At 41.4% G+C, this 26,258-nt stretch overlaps 1 protein-coding gene across 2 annotated transcripts in view; it reads right to left on the bottom strand.

Annotated features, from left to right (window-relative positions):
* igdcc4 (immunoglobulin superfamily, DCC subclass, member 4) overlaps positions 1-18,760 on the bottom strand; it is a 73,645-nt gene extending 54,885 nt beyond the window's left edge. For both annotated transcript variants that reach the window (XM_049600230.1, XM_049600235.1), the window contains exon 1: positions 18,474-18,760. In XM_049600230.1, coding sequence (XP_049456187.1) covers positions 18,474-18,540 — 67 coding nt within the window. In that variant the 5' untranslated portion in view covers positions 18,541-18,760. The remainder of the gene's footprint in view (positions 1-18,473) is intronic.
* Between the last annotated feature and the right edge of the window lie 7,498 nt (positions 18,761-26,258).

The following is a 26,258-nucleotide window of genomic DNA, read 5'->3' as shown; positions in this document are numbered from 1 at the left end:
GCAGTAGATAATTGCTACGAGTTGTTCCTGAATGATGTTGGCAATGTATTGCATTGTACATGTAGGTAGTACTTGTCTCGGAAAAACTGTGTTGTAGGACATCAAGATGCACTGAAACCTATATACAGGCTGAGTGGACAGCGACAGATGGTCTGATTGATAGCACTGGGCCGTTTACAGCAGGATAACTGTGTGTGTGTTCGTGTGTGTGTGGTAGGTCTGGATCCCACAAACCAAACCTCAAATCAAGCTCAACTAGTGCTCGCCTGTTGTTTGAGCGCAGCCTTTGTTTGCTAATTCAATCCCCTTACATCGATAACAACAAGGTAAAAAATAGCCCAGGCACTTACACGTGCTTGTGGCCAAAAGCTACCCAGCGTGTGAATAAATCGATATTTTGAAGCCACAGTTGTGATAATCTGAGCAGAGAGGCAGCTAGCGATAAAGCCTGCAGGGAGATGGAGCCTCTCAGGTTTTGGTATGCAGGTAGAAATGCCTGTGTAATAGCAAGAAACAAAGTCTGACTGACAGATGCACTTCACCACTGTCTAAACATTTAGGCTTGTATCAAGTAGGTAGGCTTCATCTCTGGCTTTATGTATTAAAATTGTTGCTTTGGGAATAGGGATCTTTCCAGAAAAATGAGGGGTGCCGTCAGGCATCTGAAGCATGACACGCATTGAACCCTCTTTTAGAGTCTTAAATTGCTCTGATGGCAAATAAAAGTCTCTGTTTACTAGTTAAGCAATGCTGCATACAGAGCGCTCAACATTTCACTGAATCCTCAGCGAGGCTGTGAGTCACTCAACAATCTGAACAGCTGCCGTGTCAGGTGTTAACCGTTCAAGCTGTGTTTCCTCCCATGACGATACAGCAGGGTTCTTCTCACACCCCGTCATCTTAACCACAAACACACACTCACTCTCACTGTCAGCAATCTGATAGAATGAAGCAAAGACTTTACTCAGTGCGCTGGAGAGTTGACTGAGTTTACAGCTACCGTCAGAGCTGCAGTATTAATAGAATTCACTTCATGCACTTTCTTCTCTTATAGAAAAAAGTTTCAAGCATATTTCTAAATTAAAGGCGCTATACATCATTCAGAGTCTGTGCCAAGAGTGCCTACACATGCCTCTCACATCTGAAGTCACAAGCAAACACAGATAAGAGGTGGCTGAGCCAAAATGGCAGTGGCCAGCAGTGCTTGCTGTACTAATGGTACTAACAGCTCCAACAGCTCTAACAGTGCTAACAATGGCAGCAGTGCTGACAGAACTAACTATGTTAACCTGGTGGGAAACTGGAAGGTGGGCGGTTTCATGACAATGTCGTCCCTATGTTATCAGCTGTAACTACCATATGAGCGCAGTGAGGAGCAGCAGTAACTAGCTAACCAGGAGGACATGAAAGGAGGACCTTACATGCGCTAACATATAGCCTAGCCAGCCTAACTTCCAGAAAAAAAATGAGAAGCTTGAATTAAGACTCAGACAGAGGGAGTGTGAGCTTCATTCTCTGCTCAGGACGGCATTACATGTTACTTGTTTGCTGCTGTATTATGTTCACCTTCTCTAATATAGAACCTTTCGGAAAAAACTTTGGTTAGCACTGTTGCTCCACGGCAAGAGGGTTCCTGGTTCGATTCCAGGAGGGCGCCCTTCTGTGCAGAGTTTGCATGTTCTCCCCATGTCAATGTGGGTTTTCTCCGGTTACTCCAGCTTCCTCCCACAGTCCTGCGATAGTCTGGCGACCTGTCCAGGACATACCCTGACTATCACCCAATGTCAGCTGGGATAGGCTCCTGCCCCCCCCCCCCCATGACCCTCAAGAGGATAAGCTGTTATGGAAATTAATGAATGAATGAATGAAAAGTGACTAATGGGAACTGCATTTTTTGAAATTGGTCCAGTATTAAATGAAACTGCCAAAACAGCTGCAATATGATTGTTAAGGGCAATATTGCACCATCAAAGTATATGTACACTAAAAGTGCTTCTTCTTGCCACTAACAGGCTCAGATTGTCATTATTAATGTCTGACAATATGATGGAAAGGACCTTTGAAAGATATAAAATGTTTCCCTTAACCTTGCTTGATCCAATCTGTTACACGTCTAACCAAGTCTCACTCAAGGAGAAGTTTCGCTCCAAAGTCTCGCAAGGGTTGAGTTGAGTTATTGCTGCAGTGTGCTTGCCTAATAATGGACCACTTTCAAAAATGGTTGCTTCCAATAGTTACTTAGAGACAAAAACATGGGAAAACAGGGCTCAGGTTAAAAGTACTGAAATTTCCCTTTAAGTATTCTGTCGCTGCTCGGGACCTCTGCGTCAAGATCAAGTGACATATTGAAAATCTTTACTGTAATTCAAAAACGAACAAATCTATACTATTACCAACTAATTACCTCCCAAAAGCACATTATTGGCATGTTAAGATGATGAAAAATGTTAATTTCATCATTAATTAATCTTAGTTAATCTTAGTTAAAAGGTTTTTTTTGTTTGTTTGTTTGATTAATCAAACAGTTCTATGTTTATATAATATCAGACAATACTGAAAATGCCCATCAGCATGTCCTTCAGCCCAATTTGACATATTTAAACTGGATGCTTTGTCTCATCTGTAAAAAACAAAACAAAAAAACCCCAAAATGTATAGTTTACTTTCACGGAAGACAAAGACATCCAGTAAAAGAAGTCACATTTGAGAAGTTGGAAGCCTTGGATTTTTGGCATTTCTGCCGAAAAATAGCTCTACGTTGTTTCAGCTCTACATGATACCAAAACTTGTGTAATGATTTGTCAACCTGCCTCTGCACCTGTCACACTGTACTTAGATGTACAATAGCTCTACTGTTTCCAACATCGAATACAAAGAGTGTCCATATTTTGCATACAGCAATGAACCACAAGATTGACGTTTACATTTACTATCGCACAGTGACACTCTTCTCAAAGTTAGTGGAATGACAACTGGCATTGAAGTGTGGAATTAAATAAAAAGAGGGTTGTGGTGAGACAAACATGGCTCCTGTGTCCCACTGAACGTGTGCGCACAAGAGGGAAAAAAGGGAGCAGAGCAGAGAACGAAGGATAGAGAATGGTGGTGGTGATTCTGGTGGTGGTGGTGGTGGTGGGGGGGGGGGGGGGGGGGTACCGATGCAGTCCCTCATGCCTCCTGCTCTATGTACAGTGCTCATTCATCCCAGTCTGGCTTCCTCCAATCACAGAGCAGCGTTCCTCTATGCAGGGCCTCCCAGCAGCATGGGGCCTCCACATGGCCATGTCAAGTGCCAGGCCCACTTGCATGAGTCAACAAAGCGAGACAATAAAACTAACATGGGAGTAACACGGGAGATCCGAATCAGAATCTGTTTGTTCACGCAGCAGCGCAGTGAATGTACAGGAATGTTTGCTGGTGACACTGGCGCATGAGACAGTGTACTGGTAATGTAGGTTCCCGGTATGTACGGAGAGACGCGGGACAATAGCATGAGCTGGAAGGTTTTATATGGAAAAACACTCTCCTCTTACTCAACTCCGCTCTTTGAAGTGAGGCACATGTACATTATAATGCTCGTGTGCAAGGATCCGGGTTGAGCATCTCACACAAGGTCAGGATGATGAATGAGACTGCTATGTGACACTACCTAGTACATGCACTGAGGAAGGGCATACTGCACTGAGTGAACTTCACATATTATTATGCTCACACTGGGGTTCTTAATAATGACATTTCCCATCACTGATGTGAGAGAGACGTACTGTGATCTTTGGGTAATATGCTGCATCTGAATGAGAATTAAATACCGAGTGTACTCAGGATAAATGCACAAAATATTTCAGAGATTCCTCGATGTGTGTATTCTATGACCGTTAGATGTAACATGAGGTATCCATGATTTAAAGCAGAGTCCTGTGTGTCAGTCCTCCTTTAACTTCTACGCATGTGAATTTCCTGAGCTGCCTTTCCCCTCTGCAGCATGTTCTCATCAATATACCATAACTCTGGAGCTAAACTACAACTCGGGAGTGACACTGAAATATTTTACCCAAATCTTCCCAACTGCATGGCCACCGTCAGTGTAACTCCTCTGCTCTCATGTGACCAAGCATACAGCAGAGAGGAATGGTAGGAATGTGAACGCAGGTTAGTCGACCAAGTGAGCACCCCCAGACTGCTGCTTCCCTCTCTCTCCTCACAAACACACACACACACACACACACAAAGATAAAGCTACACTAGTAGAGTAAAAGTCAAAGTAATGAAAACAAACTTCAGCGAGAAATTAAATTGGTTAGTACCCAGCTAACCAGTGTAATACACTGCCTTATCAGTGACCACGTCTTCCTAAATCCGGAGCCTAGTTCTTCAGGACTAATCTGATCGGATTTCGGCTATTACACTGGATCAAATCTTGAAAATGGATTGTTCAAAAGAAAAAAAAAGGATTCCAAAATCAGATGAAATCATGTAATGCAATTTTGGTTTTGCTCTGGAACAATCCTTTCATACATGTGGTAAAATCTTTATAGTACGATTGAGATACCTTTGATCCAAAAAAAAATCAGGATTATCCTGATCCCAGCAGAAGAGTGGATTTTTGGGGTGGGAATCACCTAAGGATCCACGATACAATATTATCATGATACTTATGTCATGACAAAATATTGTTGCAATTTTAAATATGTTGCGATTGTTGGGTATTGTGATAATATATTGCGATATATTGCGATTTATACCTTTTTTTTTTCAACTGTAAATTATGTCCCCAAAGGAAAACTTCTTCTATCTAATAAGGTAAAGTTGTCAGTCTGTTCATCTACACTCAGCCAGCAAAATGTATCTAGTGGACTGAAAAAGGAATTGAAATATTATTCTAGTAGGCTACCTAAAGTTTAATTTGCATGTATAAATTAATAATTCATATAATATATATATAATAAATTGATACTTGGCACTGTGTGACATTACGATAATGCCACACAAAAATATCGCGATACTATACCGTATCGATTCTTTTCCCCACCCCTAGTGCATAAAGGGTGGATTTAAAGAACAAAATGTAATAAAATATTTACATATATTTATATTTTGCACTTACTTGGTCTAATTTTTACAGTGATAGCAAAGCAGAATTAAAAAAAAGATTTTGTCACAAGAATATAATGCCCAAAATAACAACTTTTATTTATCACTTTATATTTATTACAATGACGCGGTCAAAAGTTGTTACTAACAGTTGCATTCCTCATGTTGTTTTCTGTCTTTTCAAATAAAAAGACTTTAAGTGACCCAACCCTATGCTGGCTACTCTACCTATTGTTCTTACATAGCTACATAGCCTGCATTGCGATGTGTAGTCTAATTTGGAGCACTGTTTTTCCAGATTTTTTTTTTTTATTGAACATTTAAGTACACACAGGACAACTAGACAGGTACAGAACTGGATGAAACAAGGGGCAATTACGGAACAAACAAACAAACTAACTAACAAAACAAAAACAAAAGCAAATCAATAAGTCAATGTCATCATCAAGTTTTTCTAACTCAAAACAAATCAAGAATAGGGGGGGCTGTGCTAAGGAGTGTTGAGCAGACCTACTGAGGGGTGTCAAATTTCTTGGTGCGAGAAAGAAAAAAAAACCAATGTGATGTGGTGTTTGGAGGGATCAGCTCTGGATAAATTGTAAAAATGGGGACCAGATGTTGTTGTAATAGGTGATATTTTCTTTTATGGTAAATGAGAGTTATAAATTTGAGTGTTCCGTTAACAAGTTGTACCAGTGGTTTAGTGATAATTTAGTTCGGTCTATCCAGTTAAGTAAAATGATTTTTTTTTTTTGACACAGCTGTAGAGATGAGGATGAATGTTTGAAGATGTTTTGGGGTTGATAGAGAGGAGAGATCACCAATCTTGGATAGCTCTTCCATGACCTCTGACCAAAACTGTTTGACTTGGGGGCAATACCAGAATGCATGGGGTAATTATCTATTATGGATGGACAGTGTGTACAGGTGTTGGTGTCAGTGAGGCCCATCAGGTACATTTTATGGGTGGTGATGTGTGCTCTATGTAGTACTTTGTATTGAATTAGCTGTATATTTGAGTTGGACGACATGGTGAATGTGTTGTTATAAATTATTTGCCAATTGATATCTGTTTGAATCTGTAGGTCTGAAGTCCATTTGTCTATTGGTAGTGAGGTAGTAATGTCATGAAATGAGACAGTTTATAGGTCTGAGAAAGTAATTTCTTAGGTTTGAGTGAATTTATTTGCAAAAATAAAGGAGGGGTCAGTATGTGGAAATTGTGGATATCAATAACTTTTTTTATGGTCTCTTTTGGTTGTAGGTATCGGAATTGACCGTTTTGTGGTAGGTTGTATGTCTGTTTCAGAAGGTCAAAGGTCATGAGAGAGATTTGGTAATACTGAAAAGTTTGTATCTAGATCGGCGTGATCCAATCCAATGTTGCCTTGAAAAACTGGCACACAAGTAAGATGGATTATCTGATACAGGACAACAAAACATAGGATTTTTCTGGATCATTATGATCCAGATTCAATTTGGGCCCAAAAGATCCTTGAGCTTATCTGTGGAGTGACAGAGTAACCATTACTATAAGGAGCTGGTTGACTGCCTTCCTTCGATGTTCAGTAATCTCGTTACACACAATATTGTTGCAGCTTCACCATGAAGTTGATATTCAATACTGCCACTAGAGTTGGGGCTATGGATAGAACAAGTGCTGGGATTCAAAGGATGTTTGGGCCTTGGATAGAGGTTAGTGCTGGCTTGCTCAGATAACATACTGTATTCCACCTTCAGTGCAGCTGTGACCCTACTCCAAGCTGCTGGGAGAAGTTCAGTTGGTTGGTCAGCCTTAGCATAAGGTTTGTGGTTTGGGTTCAAATGAAGAGATTCCTGCCAGAAAGGTGAATGTCTCCCATGTGCCATTCTGACCATTAGTTCACACATCATGTAACATCATGTTATCAATTACACTATGTAGCAAACCTCAATGACCTTAGCCAATGGGATGAGAAAGCACAATCCGTGAGAGTTGCATCATTGCAGCAGTGATATCTATTTGTGTTCCTCGGATCAAAGAAAAAACAGATAGCAGCAATACCAAAGAACTGGAAGCATTTGATTTCTGTGTGCAATAGAGGTGAAATTCTGTGCAAAAGCTGCTAAAGGAGAATATTATTATTATGGCTCCCATGAGGAATTCGCTGTGATGTAAATGCTCTGCCCATTTATGTTGGCGTCATCTGAAAAGTGCTCCCCTGTAATATTTTCAGTGCAGCTTAAGTGTGAACAAAAGCAGTAACATTGCTGGTAACGGCACACTCCAGATTACAACGCTCTTGCATATGACAATTTCGTGTATCATGTGCAAACCATTCACAGAAGACTTTGAGGTAAGGCTTTGACTCTGAAATGTGACTTTTTCAAGCAACGCAAACTAGTCTACATTTGTAAAAATGGCTGGAAATACGTGATGGCCGCTCTCCTTCAGATGTAAAGATAACAAGATAGCTTAGCAGCACATTGCAAAAAACAATCTCTCACCTTGGCAACTGGCTTCTCTTGTGGGCCAAATTCCATTGAAGCAGATCTATATCACCCACCTGTCATGACTGAGAATTGTTAAATGGAACTCTTCCATCACTAAGCCATTAATTTAGCAGACAAACAACCTCTGAAAGGCTCTATACCTAAAAATGGTTTACTGATAAAATTACATCATGTTGGAACACAATAAAAGCCAGAAAGTGAACAAAGGTTTAAAAAAAAATCAGGAAATTGAAGGTTTATGGTCTCTAAATATATTTGTTTGGCACATTATAGTCACATAACCTCTGTCAGCGGTTTAAGAGATCCTTTCCCAAAGATCCAACCCACGCTAGACATAAATACATACATGTACACTTAAAATTTAAACACTCATTAGATCAGGAGGTTTTATTTTCAAATATATCTAAGAGGCTGTGCTATTCATCACTGAAAAAAGAACTAACAAAATAAATTCAACACAGTGCTTTGAACATCCCAAGAGAGCAAATCATTTGAATTCATTGCAGACAAAATCGAGCTCAAGACTTCCTCTCCTTTCATACAAACACTTCTGTGCTTATGATTGCCTCTCTGGCAGCATGAATAGGCGCACACAGGGCACCATAAAAATCAACATATTCACTGCACAAATATACCCAGCTGAAACTCAGCCCAGGGCATCTTTAAATAATATGCATCCTAATTTAGCATGGACTCTCTGGGGAGGGGATCAAGATGCACTCACAAATCGCAGCTGACACACCCACGCTTACACACAAGCAGGCAGACAGGCACACTGGGGGTGAATGTACCTCAGTAAACACATAGACACTTAATTTACCGCTAATGTGTAATGGGCTATTCTCCACATGCACCACTGTCTGACAAACTCTGGTTTTTAAGTCGCAAGAGATCTGTGTACGTATGTTCACAGAAAGACTGCGACAAGTTTGGGCCCAAAGTTTAAACAAGGCTAACAAATTAGAACATAGTCATTAAAAGTGCAATTTACATAAGTACATCATTTATACATCAATTAAATTAGAAATGCAATTACATGAAGTCATTAAGGGAGGGATCGCTTAATCTGCTACAGGACATGGAAGAATGGAAGGTGACAATTGGGTATAATGTATTTTTCTCCACATTTTCACACTGCGACACATTCTCACTACTTACTCATCAAATACTGACGCTTGGTCAGTGGCCCTAAAGTCCAAAACACACCGGCAGCTGAAAAAGAAGCGCATTTTCAAGGGCAGTGATGCTGGAAAATAGGACAATAGTGAGAAGTGCTGTGGTTTGTAAACAGAGAATAAAGGGGGCGTCTGTTCTGACCAGTGTGTTTTGGCCTTTAATGTTAAACTAAGATGCTCTGGGTAACCTTCCTGCATCAGTTTTGGATTTTCAGGGTCCACATGTCAATTTAGCATTGGTTACTTGTATTGGGTCTTTTCAAAATAAATCTCCATATTAACAGGAAATGTAAAGTTTTCAGACTGCATACATGGTTTAAAAACTCTGTCTTTAGGTTTACTTTCTTAAGTTTAGGCAAAAAACATAATGGTTTGGCTTAAAATAAGTATGTTTCTTACTAATGTAATGTAACGCCACATCACATGTCACATAAGTCACTAGCCTAGCATGCTACACATGCTACCACAAAATAAAATAACACTGACTTTTGATTTTACATGTTTAATGAACTCCAGGAACCCAATTGAAAGTTTGAAATTGTTTGACCCATCTACCTCCCCTCCTGTTCACACTATTGCAAACTTTCTTGCTCTTTAGACTATGCTGTTGCTGGTAGCATCAAAAAATTGCTGAGGCCAAATACCGTCGTTAAAAGGTATATTTGTGCCTTGGTATCTGAAGCCAAGGGCGATTTACCAAGCCTTGGTGTTTGACAAGTTGGAAGTGAGACTGCATTGACTTGTCAGAATAAAAACCATAAAGAAAACCTACACTAAAATATTTTTTGGTGACCTCGAAGCCATTAGACACTGATAATAGATGTATGAGCAGCAGCAGTAAAGGCCCCTGCAAGTGCTTCTACAGACAGCATACCTCACTCTACAAATTCAATGTTTAATATTCTGAAGCTGTCACTAGACGGGAGGTTGAACAGCTGGCCCTCTGGAGTAGACACAACAAACTGGAGCTGAACACACTCTAAACATTACAGATGACAGAAGATCTCAGAAGGAGACATGAACGTCAACTCTTAGGAGGCCTAAAGGTGGAGACTTACATTTACTCCATCTTCCAGCAGTGGCTATGGAAGTTCAACTTGCCACAGGGGCTGTTTGTTCAGTTCTGTATGACAACCTTTTTTTCTGTGGCTGTTTCTATACATACTGGTTGGTACATTGCAGTTTTATGTTTGTTTGTTAGTCTGTACATTGAGAGCCACTGACAGCTCCTTCTATATAATGCATACTTGGCTAAAAGTTTGACTCTACCTCCTGTTCTGATACCATTTTGATACCAAGTAGGCCTGCGTGAAACTGTAGAATGAAGGATAACCTTTAAAAACACCACCAGATCACTGGCGCACTGATGCCTCGTGGATCAGCGCAACAGAATCAGATCATTAGACAAAAGCAGTCAGCAGGGAGACTACCAGTGCCAGAAACCAAAACCAAGCTTTAAAGGAAACTTTAATTTCTGAGCCAGAAATTTTTCTCAATATTTGGAAGACCAATAGAGGCCAATAGACAAGAGCAATGGACTTATATTCAAAATGTGGTGGAGGCAAAAAAAGACTCCAGTGGGATGTCCATGTTGCTTTGCTTCTGCTGTAAATGTTACACAGTGTTAGCCATTAGAAGCTGCCTTAAGTAACGGTTTGTTTCTCTTCCCATTGAAATTTCCAGATGTTTTGAGGAAACAAATATAAGAGCCTGACATCAGGTTGTTTTTAGTATCTTGTTTGCATTGCCCAACAATGAATTATTTATTGACACACACTTCAGCATCTGGTCTGCTTTGCTTAACATTTCTCTGGTGTTTTGACACGTCTAGCTTGAAGCCAGCATAATGGAGGTAACCAGTGAAGCAGACAAATGTTGAAAAAAAAAAAGTTTTGTGTGTGTGCGTTGGGAAGAAATTGCTGTTATTGCATTTAAATGTAGCACAGGTACGATTGTTATCAGTCAGTCAGTGATGCAACTTTTGTCAGACTGCATACCCATGACTTAACTCTTGCAAACTAAGTTTGTGCAGTTTGTGGTAAAATTTGAACTCTAAATTTCATGACAAATAACCTTGTTCAGATTTTGTAAAAACGGTTCAATGTTTGTAACACACCAACCTCACCAGATCCAAAATATCTTCCTCTGACACTGTGCCAAGCCGAAAATGTAACCCCTTGTGTAACTTTACATCTCCATGATATTTAAGCTAGAGAACTGTGGACTTTGCCCCACAGTACCCTGCTGCAGTGTGTGGAATAAATGGTGGACTCTAAAAAACATTTCCCTCCCACCACCATGCCTAACACTGCACAGGGTCACTTCAACAGTAAGTTTCCAACTGCTAATGTTCCTCGGGTGTTCAGTCGAAATATTAAGTTGGTATGAAACGAGCTGTTGAGATGACTGCGTCTGACCTGAGAATATTGGAGCCAAGGGCTTTTATTTACTTATTTATTTATTTATTTAAGCCTAAAACAGTAACTCAATGTTGAGTTGAGGAGTTATTCATCAATTTCACAATAAAAATATGTATTTAATACATAATACACAAGAGCTGAAATCACAGAAGCAGTCTAAGATGATTTCAAAGCAAACTGAACATTAGACATCATGAATGTAGTGATTATAATGGACTGGCTCACAGCCCTCATAGGTATGTCAAGAGCATGTGAGCAAATGCTGCTCATTTGGATACCTTTATTTTGAATGAAGGTCATCATAGCATTCACTTAGCTAAACTAGGTTACAGTGTGATCACATATTCAACAAGCTGTGGTAGTCCATTTGTCATTCATTTACTTTTATTTATAGATTAATACGAAGTGCACATTAGCTGCTCACTCTTATTTTGTCAGTCTGTATAGAGTAACATAACGAGTTAATGGAAGAGGAAAGCTGTGATAACCACATAATGTAATCAGAGACACATTAAACAGACTCTGCAGGTTTTCCTCCTAAACTTTACACCAGTGGCTCCTGACTTTTTCTAGCCTCGGGGTCCACATTTCTCCTCAGTCATTAAGTCACAATCCACTCAGGGTCTTCAATTTTCCTCAATTTAGCTTCACAACATGAAAATAAAACTGAGTAAGATGTAATTTGGGCTTAAAACCCAATGAAATAAAATGCACAGCAAGAAGAAAACGCCATTGGGGCTTAGAAAACAATGACATTAAAGGCACTGCAACAGCAATTAGACCTAACTCATTCAGGCTTATTCTGGCTGTAATACTACAACATGTTAATAACAAGGCAGTAAAATGGTTTCTCTGCTGTGAAGGATGAAGAGAATCAGAGTTGTTTGTAATCATAGATGCAACGTTAGTGGCAATTTTTACATTTAAAGCAGCTGGGATCTGTATCTATACGATAACCTCTTCAAGGTTTTGGTTCATCCTCAGGGCAGTCGGCGATTTGAGGGGGATTAGGATGCAATGCCCCTTGTTAGCAGAATGACCAAAATGCAACCCCCTTGTTAAACTGCCATCCTCTCCTTCCCCCTGGTTCCAGACCCAGATATCATCCTATCAAGACCCAGACTTATAACCAATACATTACTGAGAATTAGTAACGTTTTGAGAGAGTATTTCTATTTTAACTGCAGCCGCATTTGTAGCACTGGAATAGCAACCAAGAAATTCAGACCAATTGTGTTCCTTAAACACTGGATGAGATGCTATCAGCCAATCACATCTGTGCATGCCAATAAGAACTGCCACTTGAGTTAGTGAGACAGACACATTGAGAGAGACACAATGAAAGACAGCAGTCGGACAAGTATGTGAGTCCGAGAAAAGTGATTTCACATGTCGCGTTCTGAAGCAAGAAAAGCAGACAATAAGAAACATTCAGCTTTGTTTATTCTTCCCACAGGTTATTCAAAACCAGTATGTCTCCTCTTGTGTTTTGAAACAGTGGCAGTTATTAAAAATAGCATTGTAAGGCACCACTACGAGACAAAGCACGGAGCATCTTTTCAGCAAACATAACCACTTAAATCCAAACTCCAAGGACACAAGCAGTACTTCATGAATTTAAAGATTTAAAAATCCATTGTACTCTATCTGCTCAGCACTAATCAGTAGACAAAAACAGTTACAGACTATCTGGTAGCCTACTGAAGCTTTTAGCCCATGTAAAACCAAATATTTCTCTCAAGAGCTGGTAGAGACCAATAATAGAGCAAAAACTGACTGGACGCACAGTCAACTGGACTGCCACTCACCAATTTCAATACATCATTTTAGACAAACTATCTTTAAAAAATGTTTAGTGGTTAGCTTCTTCTTCCTAGTTAAAGGTGTTTAAGCTATGGCTCTGTTCATACCTGGTATTAACATGTGTCTTTGGTGATCCAACCACAAGTGGACAGCCCTGTCCACTTGTGGTTGTAGTGGATGTAATAACTGTGCACAGGGCACTTTCACTTGTGAGAGTAATCGTCATAGGCAGTAATGAAGTCTGACACAAGTGGTCAGCTGAAGACACGCATACAGGCGTGAACGTCGATGCGTCTAAGCTGTCTGCTTGTGTTCAATGAAATGCACATTATTACCAGGTGTAAGCAGGCTCTGTGCTAACACATATCAGTGAGAATGAACTTGTATATGAGCAGCACAGTGCCTTTCTCTGTGGAGTTTGTATGTTCTCACTATATCTGCCGTATATTTTCCTGCAGGCGCACTGGTTTCATCCCATAGACATGCAGAATAAGCAGTTTGGAGAATGGATGGTACTTGGTACAGCGAACGAAATTAATGTAGAAGTACTTTTCCACTAAATCAAGGCATATCACACTATGCTGCAATTGCAGGAGACTGCCGTTGCACTGCATCTCCCAACTGTGTAAGCGTGTAAGCCGAACAGTGCAGAGAAGCATCACGTGAGCTCAGTCTATACATGCTGGTGAATAAAATGACTAGGAGGACTGGGAGTTTTATTAAGTGTAAATGTGAAGTGTTAGACTGTTAATACAAACTCTTTTCATAACAGTTCAAACTAATTTGTGTGTGTGATCTCATTTGACATTCATAGTCAGTGTAGCGCCAACGCTTCATCATGCAACTGTTGCTGTGTTGACAATTTTCATGTGCATATAAAAAGGCCAAAGGCGTTACAATAATCAGATTCATTTGCTCGTAAAGTCTTGCAGGAGTGCAGATGTTTTTCTTACTTTATTATGCTTATTAATACCTGTATGGACTGTGAACACACAGACACTCGGGCTCTTTTGTTTAATTCATTGCTTGTGTTATGTTGCTTACCTTAAGCAAAGATGACATATTTCTATTTAATCTTTAGAATGGACAAAACAAGCTCTTTGTTTGTGGTTGTAGCTACAGCACTTGCCCTCAAATTTGCCCCACCAGCACCCGCTAATTCATCCCTGTCCCAGAATCACCCCCAGCCCCCACTTACTAGCCTCTGTTCCCACAACAACCAGCACCCGCAACATTCATGCTCCACTTTCTGAACCCAATAAAATGCACATACAGAGGAAGACGCACACACCAAGTCACCCTTTATTGACTGTGTTGTTTACTGATCTTGATGACTAATGCCAATGCAAAGTCATTAATTAGTTATAATACATGCATGACGCTGCTGTCAGTGTTTGCAGAGAGATTCGAATGTGGCTGCTGCTCTGAAGCAAAACACACTCACAGTGACAATTCTTAAATATCTAAATGTGTTTTAGTGTGTGATTTGTTCAAAGCTCTTGTAGTCATTTTCTAAACGTGTTATTTTATAATCTGAAAGGCTTTTTAGACAGCAACCACATGCCAAAACTTACTGGTACCAACTTTCAGTGATAAATCTCGCAGCACAAATAAATCAATTTCCACTTCACTCTTATCACAGATAACCTCCATCACAATCGCCATTTACCTGCAAGAGATTTCATCATCTGGATGTGATCGCCCCCAGTGTGGCACTCACTCTCCTGTCAGGAGGATCTCAAGGGGAGTAATTTCTTACTCAGTCTCTGATGGAGTCTGCGGGGCATGGTAATCTAACTCTATATAAATTGTATCCTCTGACCTTCTACCATTATATCAGATGGAAGTCAAGGAGGCATACCTCTATAGTTGCCTCCCTTTTAAGGCCTTTATATGCATAATTGAACAATGAATAATGTAACTTGTGATAAAATTACAGTATATCTCAGAAGGAGATGGTGTCTACCTGGATGTGCTAAAGTACTTTAAAGTTTCTGATATATTCAATCCGCCATGCATGCCTTTTCACCACCACACCAATCCTTGTAGACAATATTCCTTTATTTCTCATAGTGGTGTTGGTAACAATTACTGCAGAGCATGTCATACTGGGGTTGCAGCAGCAGCAGAACTATGAGCAGGCAATATCCAGACACAAGAGAAGGACAAAATCCTCTGACAAAACTTTAATAATGCAGCTATACACTAAACACAACTCTACTGGCAGGTGAGTGAGACAAAAGCCAATGGTAAGCAAAGCTCTATTCTCAATTTGTATGAAAATCTGTGCTTACATGGGTGTTGCAGGAAGAGAGACAATTCAAACAAACACTATGATAAGACGATGTAAATCTTTAAGCAGGCATTTTTGCCAAGAGATGTACTGTACTGTAGAATTGAAATTGGACAAAGCATCAGTGAGAGATGTAGCAGAAAATAATAGCTTGTGCGGTATTTGCATGGGCTAATCAACCCATCAACCCACACAAGATATCAGCAATCTAATATTATATAAGATATTGTGACGTTGAAGGTACTCGTCAAAGGTAGTCTGATGTGACAGATTGTTCTCACAACAGAGAATGTATAAGATTTTAAAGGGACAGTAAACTATGAAATCAGAAATACATATTATCCTCCAACCTGTAGTGCTATTCATCAACTTAGACTGTTTTGTTGTGAGCTGCCGAGTGTTGGAGATATCAGCTGTAGAGCTGTCTGACTTCTCTCTAGTATAATGGAACTAAATGGCGCTTGGCTTGTGGTGCTCAAAAAGAAAAAAAAAAAAAGAAAGAAATTCATATACTCAACGATGTCCCTTTCCAGAAATCATGACCTGGTTACGGGATCCAGAGTTCACTTTAGTCATTGGTTCAAAGTCCACATAGTCTAATATATTCAGTCATACTTGCGTTTTGCCAAGTCGTTGAGCTAGTTAGCTGTCTATTATTTATTCACTCTACAGCAGAAAATGGCACCCTGTGCCAGAAATTCAGTGTACTTCAAAATAAAGTGTGTTTTTTTTTTTTTTTTACAAACTGGACATATTCGCAAGTCAATGCAGTCCATTCAGAATGGACCCCCGACCCACTTTTGGACCACTACCCACCAGTTGGGAACCACTGCTCAAGATAATACACAGACCTAGTAGTGAGCAGTCCTCAGAACTATATTCTTTACCGAATTACACCCGCAAACTGTATCACCATGCAGAAGGAAGCATCTATTTATTGCTAGCTCACCTAGCACTAACGAGCCAGCTAACATTACAGCTCAGCCGTGGAGGACAGCATATGTAGCCCTTTTTACAAAGAGAATGCACTATAGGGCTACTGTAAGGTCCCTTCTTCATGCTGCCTTCACAGTTTTACACAACATCAAACAACTGCGGCATCATTCTAATCCTGTGTATGATTTTAGATAGCATGCCGGCATCACAGAAGCAAAAGAGGTGTGACAGGTGTGATATGTAACACAAGAGTGCCCACTTCTGGTGTGACACATAACGTGCTTCGGCAGCATTTTCTTAAAAATAACAACAGCATTAACAATCATTTACTGTCCATGTTATATGGCAGCTGATCTTGTCCTCTGCTCAGAGGACAAGGAAGTCCTTGACCTCGTTGTTTTCCCAATTTGAAATTTTCAGCAACTATGAGTTAGCTGCTAACTGCTATCAGCTACTTTTAAAATCTCCCGTTGTGGGTAGCACACATAGCATGTCAAAACATCACATCTGTGCTGCCCAGGATCCTATCCTGCCGGCTGTCCCTTTCATACATAAATCATTTTGGGGTTGTTACCACCTGCCATGCTGACTTAAAGGCAAGACAACTCGGCCTCCCCATTCGGCGAATGTACCTTTAATACAGAACGGCAAGGTGGCATAATGGCGTCAATTCCCACCTTGAAGAAACAGTTTAAAAGGGGCTAATGTTAACATGTCATGAGCACAAGCCTCTTGTGGCATCTTTAAATTCCTTGTTTCAGCCGACCAATCAATCCAGAGGAAATAAGTTCACTATAATGTGTCACAAATAAAAGCAGCACATCCTTTTTTGAGAACATTTGAGAATCTGGAACCAGATAATGTTTGCTAATGTTTCTAGATTATCAAAATAGTTGATTAATTTCCTTTAGTGGCTGTAATTTAAACTGTGGGGCAGTATAGCTTTAAATCCAGGAGTTATCAAATTCAACCATTTTCCCAGCCTGAACATGAATGCCTCTCGAAGATCTTAGTCCACAGAAGATAAACCTCAAAATTCTGTCGTGTGCCACCCCTCTATCTTTCTCTGTCAGACACACATACACAGTGCCACTTGTCTACTCCTCTCATGTAAGGCTCTTCACAGATAAATACCAACCTGTTAACATGTTAATGCTTAGTGCTTGAAACTTTATGCAGCTATGAATATTTTACCTTAATGTCAGTGACAGTTGAAAGCAGCTATGTCCGACTTTAACATACACATTTCAGTGTATTTATTTCACTCCTTAAAGGTTAGTAGAAAGATAATATGGGTGATACACTGATTAGACTAGCCTCGCCATGTGTATGCATGCGCTATGAGGGTCCGTTTAAAGAAAAGAAATGCATGGCAGGCTCACTGTATTTTTAATGTTAAGCTTTTTTTTCTGGCCCTGAACTGTATAACCTCCACTGATACTCTGCACAGGTCTTTGTCATGTAAATCCTGTGGTCGGTCTCTCACCCACTCGTCGCCGCCTGTGTAGGCAGACTTCCCTCTCCCAGCAGCACGCTGCCTCTCACAGGAGCCACCGCAATGTCTGGGAAATCAAACATCTTCCACCAGCTCTCTCACACATTCTTCCTCAAGTTTATCAAGATCATGCAGACACAGATAGCATTGTGATGACATTATTACCCTTCCCTCACAATCCTCTCACTCAACTTTCTGAGCCAGTGGCGAAGACCAGACGTCCCACGCGCACACTCGTTGTGGGTTATTAAACCGTGAGAAAAACTTCAGATATTTCATTGGCACAGAAATCGACACATTTGAGCCTGAGCTGCTTCCAGCGCGCTCCGCTCTTATTTAAACACCGAGGCCGAGCCCACATGTCTCCATAATGAGCCCCATCCAGTGTTTGATCTGAAACTTCCCCGGTCGGCTCCGAGCCCCCCCTGGCCGCTCTGTGGCACCATTCAGGGGCTGCTCCTTCGGCAATGTGCTGCAACTTCGCAACGCCAAATCCTCGCAGCGCGTCCTGACAGAGACACCCATGAAGTAACAATACAACCCTACCTCATACGAACCGGAGAGGCCACATGAGGTGAACACAGAACACGCAGGGGATATTATACGTACCGTGCAAGGTGCAAATTCACCCAGTGGCTCTCTCCTATCTTTTATCACAGCCCACTTATGATCTGAGTAACTGCACTTAAGTGTAATATGAGTGGCCCGCTGCCTCACACATGCACTCCAGTGAAAAACATGCAGATGATTAAAGTATGCGCTTTTACCTTGCTTGGATGGACCACAAAACAGCGAAAGAAGACAGAACAGCCAAATAGTACTCTCCACCGCCATGTACAGCCTTTGATTTCCACCAGTGGGGTAGCAGCGTACGTCTATACAACCAGCTATACCGTTACAGCGACATGCATATGTTGGAATCCGCTATTGTCTCCGCCGGTGCGTAAAGGACTCTCTGTGAATGTTTAGGTCTCTTTGGTTAACAGTCCCCTGGCTTTCCTAACAATAAGCTTGCATTAGTCGGGGGAGAGCCGTCGTGTCTCTCGGCGCTTCAACGCCATGTTGCGAACGAATGTTAAGTGTGTGTTAGCTGCTGGTCCACACACACTCACACATACACACACACACACACGCATGGACGCACACATGCGCGCGCACATACGCGCACACGCACGTTCACCAGACACTGGCTGGCTGATCGTCGCTGGAGTCCTGAAAAGCTGTCGGTGATTCTAACACACCCCTTCTTCCTCCTTTTTGTCCAACTCCATGCTTCCCACTAACACTTGGGAGATTGATTCAAATCGGATACGGTGGAGAAACACTTGCAATACCAAATGTGTCAAAATAGGTCCCGTATTTTACCCCAGGCGCCCTCTCTCTCTGTCTGGAATGATGAATTCGTTAGGGATCTCTGCTATTGTGGAGAATGGTCCTGCTAAGCAGTTATCTGTAATGACTGCAAATGTGTTGCCCTGAATGAACCCAGTGTTGCAGACACTGGTTATTTTAATTGGCACTCACACATCCAGATACACATGTTCCAGTCAAAACCCTATTTTCAGATCATGCAGAATTTACACTAAATAATTCACATGACATAATCCAGGTATCATTGTGTATTTTCAGTTTTCTTCAGTGTGTGTGTGTGTGTGTGTGTGAGCATGCACCTTTGTTTGTACACTTGCATGGACGTGTATGCATGGCTGCATTAATGCCTGAGTAATAAAGCAGGTCTGGGTAAAAAAAAAAAAAAAAAAATGGAGAGTAGGAGAGGCACATGTGCTCCCTGTGCAAGAACAGGCAGGAGGAGGAGGAGGAGGTGGGAATGAGGAGGGGTGGTGGTGGGGGCGTTGGTGGTGTGCATCCCAATCAATCAACCAGCCAGCCTCCTGCACTGAGTGCTGAGGGACCCACTGACTTTTGCACATAGCGGGAGCCAGCTGGAGCCCAGCCTTCCCAGAGCAGACAAAGACTCGCCTCGTGCAGCACTCACAGCATCACTGATACCAGCAGCATCCCCACATTCACCAGCATACAAAGATAGAGCAGGAGAGGGAGAACCACAAGCTTTAACCAGTCAGATAAGGCTATACAGCAGTCCACATGTATATCAAAGCTGCTGCTTGTGACACTGTAATGAACAAGGCATTGTCCTTAGAAGTTCCAAAGTGCTACATCCACCTTTTGATGTGGCATCTACTCAGAAAGTGTGTTTTGGGATGAAAGTAAAGCCCATAATGGAGTCACCTTGCACTGTTTAAATTTTAGTGAACATTTTTTGCTTTTAAATGCAGCCTCCTTTCGTTTTTTTACAAATGGTTTTACAACATGTAGGAGAAGAATGCTTTCTGTGCTGCCTACACTATGGAGAAGAAAGACAGGCAATCATAAAAGGCAGTAATGAATGAGTTCCCTTTGGTAATAATATCTTGTCCACCCAGATTTCTCGTCTCAGCGTATTCATTTAATGCTGATATGAGATTGATTTGAGCTGATGAAATGAAATGGGATGGATGCATTTCCCAGGTGTCTGATTAAAGCAAATGTCTGGGCCATCGGATTATGTGATTGCATTGGAAAACTAATAGCATTGCTGTGTCCTCTGTGATTGTGGTCAAGCTGTAATTTCCCCGCTTCTCCTTTTTACCTCCCCAGCTCCCGTAAAAATAATGAACACAAACTACCAGTTGCTCGCAAATCACTCCACAAAAGTGCCATGATCTGAATGCACAAGACATGCAAGAAGTAGATTTACCTCACAAAATGTTGACACCTTGCTATTTGCTTGAGTTTGAGCTGTGTGCCTCTGTTCATCACACAGTGTGTGTGTGCTGCTTTATGGTTATTGTAGAAAGGGTTTACAAAGTGTGCAATGCAGGACATGGCTGTACAATGTAAAACTTATGTTGCAGTGCTAACAGCCCAGACAAACAGAAGTGAAATGACTTGTCGCCCATCAGAATCACAAAAGCTGACCCGGTGGAGGGTACGATCCGCTCCGAGCTATGTTCTTAATTATGAGTAACCTGATTCCCTTAAACCACAGTCTCACTGAACATGCCGCAGCAACAGTTGAAACCCCATCTGCAATTTGTTACCCCCCATCAGACAGTGCCGGCCATGCACTCTGGTTGATATGTATTATAAGATTGGCGGCTCTGTGATTGAACATCGGTCTCTCATTACCATATTTAAAGCAGTTACAAGATAAAAACAATGTGCTCTAGGAATTACGGACCTCGTTCCAACAGGCACAGCTTTCTTTTCCCAGTCAAAGAAGGAAAGCCAGGATAGCCAAAGACAGAGCTGGCCAAATGCTGAGAAAATTATTTACACATTTGATGCTCTGCCCACTGAGACCAATTAGGATAGTAAACTTGTCTGGCTTGAGTCAAACAGCAAGAGGTTTTAGTAGTTTTTCTTGGCAGTGAACGGCAGGTTGGTGTTGCTGTTTTTTCTTTGAAAACAAATTAGATTCTTCTACTACAGACAATATTATAATTGGTTGGTGAGGAGCTGAGCAAGTCCGCTGTGCTCGAGAAAACTGTGGTATTTACAGTGAGGGAACATTCTGGATGGGATGAGATTTAACACTTGTTTCCAGTGCACTTACTCTGAATACCAGAGTATTCTTGAACCAACTGAAGAAATGCAATTTGCCACCATCGGGTGTTTCAGCATCTTGCAGCCTCCTCTAGGTGACCTGGCTGAGGCTGATCAGACCTCAGCTTGTGTCCAGATTGCTATCTATCTGCCTCCCCCATGGTTTTCCTCTGTTAAGCCAAAACCATCTTGAGGCATTCTCTACTGCATCTGTGGTGTTACTGGTGGCTTTTCTCCTTTCTCCCCGGGCTGTAAGAACTGGCCAAGGATCACGCCGCAAAGCTCCCGCATCATCCGACTTTAACCGGGAAGCACCTTGTCCTCCGGCCACCTTGCCTGCATTTACCAACCAGCTCCTCATACGTGCTGAGCTTCTTCCTGAAGTCCTTGGCCAAGCTATTTTCCCAGGGGACTGTTAGCTGCAGCATAATGACTTGCTTGGGGATTCAGACATGAGAGCAACACCCAGTCACAATGTGGTGACTGTGATGTGCTGAGTTGTTTCTCCAGATCGATTAACAGCTTCCAGTCCTTTGCAGAGGCCAGTACTCCTGTAGATGTCCTAACTGAGGTTTGTAGCTGCTCCCTCCCTCTGAGGAGGGTGATGGCCTGTTTTGAAGAGAAGGACCGCTTGCTCATCTCTGGCGCTGATGGTTACTGCAGTTACCTTCAGGACTTAATCATTCTTAAGCAATCTCCAAGTGCTTTGGGTAAGCAACTCCGGATATATGCTCTAGTGTACTACGTTTGGAGCACAGCAGGTGCTGAAGCTTTGCAACATGTGTGGAGATCTGACAGACTGGGAACACATACACTGCCTGGGCATGGAACTTGATAGGGTGGGGCTCTGCTTTCCACAGCTCAGACAATATCACCTATCTCTCCCAAACATTGTCCCACCCTGTCCAGGTGCCCTGTTGCCCTATAGCCACCATCCTGCATGACCTTTTTCCCTTCTCCTTCTTTCTTTTTGGCAGTGTCAATCGGAAAGGCGGAAAACACCCCAGTCCCACCCTGCCTTGAGTCCCACCAGCTTGCTTTGGTGCAGCCTTGATTCTGCCTGCCTGTTGTACAGCCTCCACTTCGACTTCACCATTTCCTCCCAGTCTTCACCTCAATTTCAGCTCAGGCCACCTTCAGGTCAGTCGACTCCATGTACTGCAACACCTCTTCCTGTTCATGTCACCTTGATTTTCCCTTCCAAGGATCTGAGTGGCAGTTGCAGCTTGTTGTTGTGCTCATAGTGATCTTCAGCTACCAAAAGTGGCACATCATATACCAGGGCCCAGTTATTGTGAAATAATCTTATCAAATCAGGAGAATGGGCTGTTTAAAATGCAAAAGAAAAGGATTCTGAAATTGTATTAGCTCAAAAAAAAAAAAAAAAAAAAAAAAAAGGTCTGGATCAAACGTTCAGTATGTGTTGTTCAAAACTTTTCAGGATTGGGATACCTTTGATCCAAAGAAAAATCAGGATTATTACATTACCAGCAGATGAATGGATTCAGAGTGGATTTCAGGAGCAAAAAGCAATAAAACTTTTAAATGGGTCAAATATATGTACATTTATTTATATTTTACACTTGACGTGTTTAACAGTTGCAGCAATGATGTAGATAAAGTAGACATTAGGCAACCTATCAAGCCTTTCAGTACAGCAAAGTAAAAATTAAATAAATCTGTCAATGTCCAACAATGATAATAATAATAGTATTAATAATGATGATGATAATACTAATAATGATTTTAACTTTAATTCACCACTTTATGTTAATTACAATGGCACTTCTGAAAGTAGCTTAAAACAATTGTACCTACCATGCGAGCCCAATCTCACTCCGAAGTTGGCGGAATCTAGTGCTTGGGCAGTGACTTGCTGCGTCAGAAACCAACAAAAAAGTTGTCCTTTAACATTGGCATGATACATGGCCGGTTGCCATTATAGTTTAACGATGCCCGGCTACATCAGGGGGAAGCGTGGCGGGACAAGGACAAAAGTTAAGGTGGTGAAACTCTGACTGGGGCAGGTAGGAGGGGCGGCGGATGGGTCCAGCAAACACTGACTTTCACTTTTGGCGTCCCGTAAGATTCCCTACTCCCCCAACCCTAACCCTAAACCTGACCATGTGCTTTTGTTGCCTAAACCCAACCATGTGTGTTTGTTGTTGAAGGGAAAAGGTCAATTCGCAGTGTTGTGCTGATGTAATGCATTTATTTTGAAAGAGACTGTATGTAAATGGTAAATTTCCTGCGGAAACAGAAGACAATGTATGTAACAGGCAGAACTTGACACAGCGTCCCAGAATGTCAGCACACCCAGGGTACCTTGCACATCATATATGGATGTGGAAAATCCATGACCAGACGTCAATATGTGACGAGGTCTTAGTGAGAATGTGTTGACCATGCAGTTTTCTATCTCTTCAAATAAAATCACTTAAAATCACTTTTTTTAAATTTGAATCACTTTTATTTTAATGACAAGTGATTTTAATCACTTGAAATCACACGCCCTCCTGCACTCTCAGGTCTGCTGATGCCAACTTCCTGCCCCCTCCCCACCAGGACTAACCACCGCACGTGGGGGGCCAGGGCTTTCTCCATTGCTGCTCCCAACCTCTGGAACTCCCTCCCTAAATACATCAGAGACTCCTCCTCACTCTCCACCTTCAAGAAATCTCTCAAAATCCACCTCTTCAAAACTGTCTACAACATCTAAAAAACGGTGCTCTCCTTCTCCCTCCCTATATTGTTTCCCTTCTTCTTTGCAGAGCTACAAGTGATGTGTAGTCCCACTGGTTATCCAGATTAGTTATCTTGAAAAGTTTGGATCAGGGTGATCCGATCTAACGTTGCTTTGAAAATGTGGCCCAAAAGTAAGATGGATACTGGAAAGCAAACATGGGATTTTCATATCTAGATCATTCTGATCAGTATGTCATTTCCTCAACAGCTGGGCTCTGGAGTGGCCGCAGGATTCTGAGCAGAATGGCATGCTGAGCCACTGCTCTTAGTCAACTCTTCAAATCAATACAGGTGGATCAGTTGGATGATTGATCCCTCGGGGTGCTGTCAAACACCTTGCTTAAGCTCTTAATTGGCTTTTCTGTGATGGTGTGGATGGTTACAGAAAGTGTCCTCCACTTTTCCCTCTCTTCAGCACCAGTGATCAAGACTTTTTCTGGTTTAAAACTCACTCCATCAGTTTCTCCAGCCCCTGCAGTATCCACCTACAGCTACGTCACCAACTCTGGTGACTGTGAGATTGTGAACCCTGTGATTATCCCCACTTCCATCTTGTGCCAGCCTGATGTTCCCACTACAGAGGAGACTGTCGTTCTGAGGTTGTAGTAGTTAGTAATGAGATTTTTGGGTTCTTCAGCTTGTGTGATATGGAGGCCATGGAAGTCACCGCAGAAATTAGTGCTGGATGTTAAACTCTGTTATGTTTTTAACAGACACAATTATTTCTTCTTTAAATGGCATGTATCTAAACGCAGAGTATGTATTATATTTTTCTACTAGCCTACTTGTATGGCAATAAAAAAGACTGTCAGGAAGTCAAGCAAAACCAAACACAGATAAAATGATTAAAATAACAGCTCAAATCTATTCTGGCATCTTTCAAGCTAATAGCACATTAAGTGGGCTGTCTAATGATGATAACACACTTATTGGTCATTACCACCATTCTTTAAGTACACATACTGTATATTTAATGATACATTACCATCATTGCCATAAGACATTATAGACGAAGCATCATAAATGTAAGCACCATTAAATTAGACGAGTGTATTTTCCCCCCAAGGAACACTGAATTGTAAAGGAATGTATATTGATGATGTCATTATGAGCTTCATTAGCCATCCTGTGGTGCAGGGATTATGAATTGTTCACATGCGTAAAATGACACATATACCATCATTTGTTGGGCTTTAATGTGTTAAAGAAGTTGTGAATGGATTATAATAAAATCCTTTTAATTAAGTATTTCAGTTCTAGCCTTTATTTGAAATCTATTTATGATTATGTGTGTGTTTTTTTACCGCGTTAAAGAGCAGCAGAGGAGCATTTCACTGATTAAAACACTCATTTTCATTACTTTCATCCTCACAGTGGGGGGTCCTACAGTTTGAGATTCAGTGCTGGATTATATAGAAGTCAGCGTGGCTGTGTCGCAGCCAGTCACTGCTGTAATTATGACCCCTGTGAAATATGTTGATGATGGTTAGCTGCAGTTTCTTTTGATTCCATTAATATTTGGCTTATTAATCAGTGGAACTCACAAGTATTTAAATGAGTGAGAAAACTGTCCTGTTTTCTGTGTTTTTGCTCAATTAAGTTTATTTTTCCATGTCAGTTTTATATAGTAGTTAACAAATAGCATGGGATTCGAAATAAACCAAATATAAGTGTAGCTTCAAATGTACATTTTTAAGGAAGTGGTATAAAATAATAGCAGCTGCATTGTGGCAATAAACAAAAGTAACTTGTCACCTTGCCTCTTCCTCTTCCCCCCTTTGTTTGTGTCCTTGTCTCTAGGCTGCAAGCATCTCAAGTCTGTGAGGTCTGTGTATTTGAATGCTGAGTACAGTAGCCTCCGTGGTGGCTGTCTTTCATCTTCCTCAAGGTCAGAGACACACAGCTCCTTCTGACAGCAGAGCGTCTCTTGAATAGGTAAGGAAATACCACAAGCTGACTGACAGATAGATAAAACAGTGCCCCCAGCTGGAGGTGCTGAGGAGTGACCACAGAAGGTCCAGACACAAGCATGCATCATTCATGTCAACGGTACAAAGGGAGCAACGGTGACCTGAATGCTGAGCAATCCCAGTGCATGGAGAGAGATGTTTTTAACATTCTGAGAGAAGAGTAGTGTTTTACTGTAACTTTTTTTCCAGCTTGCACAGAATTTGAGAATGAACTTTTATTTTGATGAAAAA

Source organism: Epinephelus fuscoguttatus, linkage group LG2 (assembly GCF_011397635.1).
Source record: "Epinephelus fuscoguttatus linkage group LG2, E.fuscoguttatus.final_Chr_v1".
Classification (NCBI taxonomy): Eukaryota; Metazoa; Chordata; class Actinopteri; order Perciformes; family Serranidae; genus Epinephelus; species Epinephelus fuscoguttatus.
This window is presented reverse-complemented; position numbering and strand designations above follow the sequence as displayed.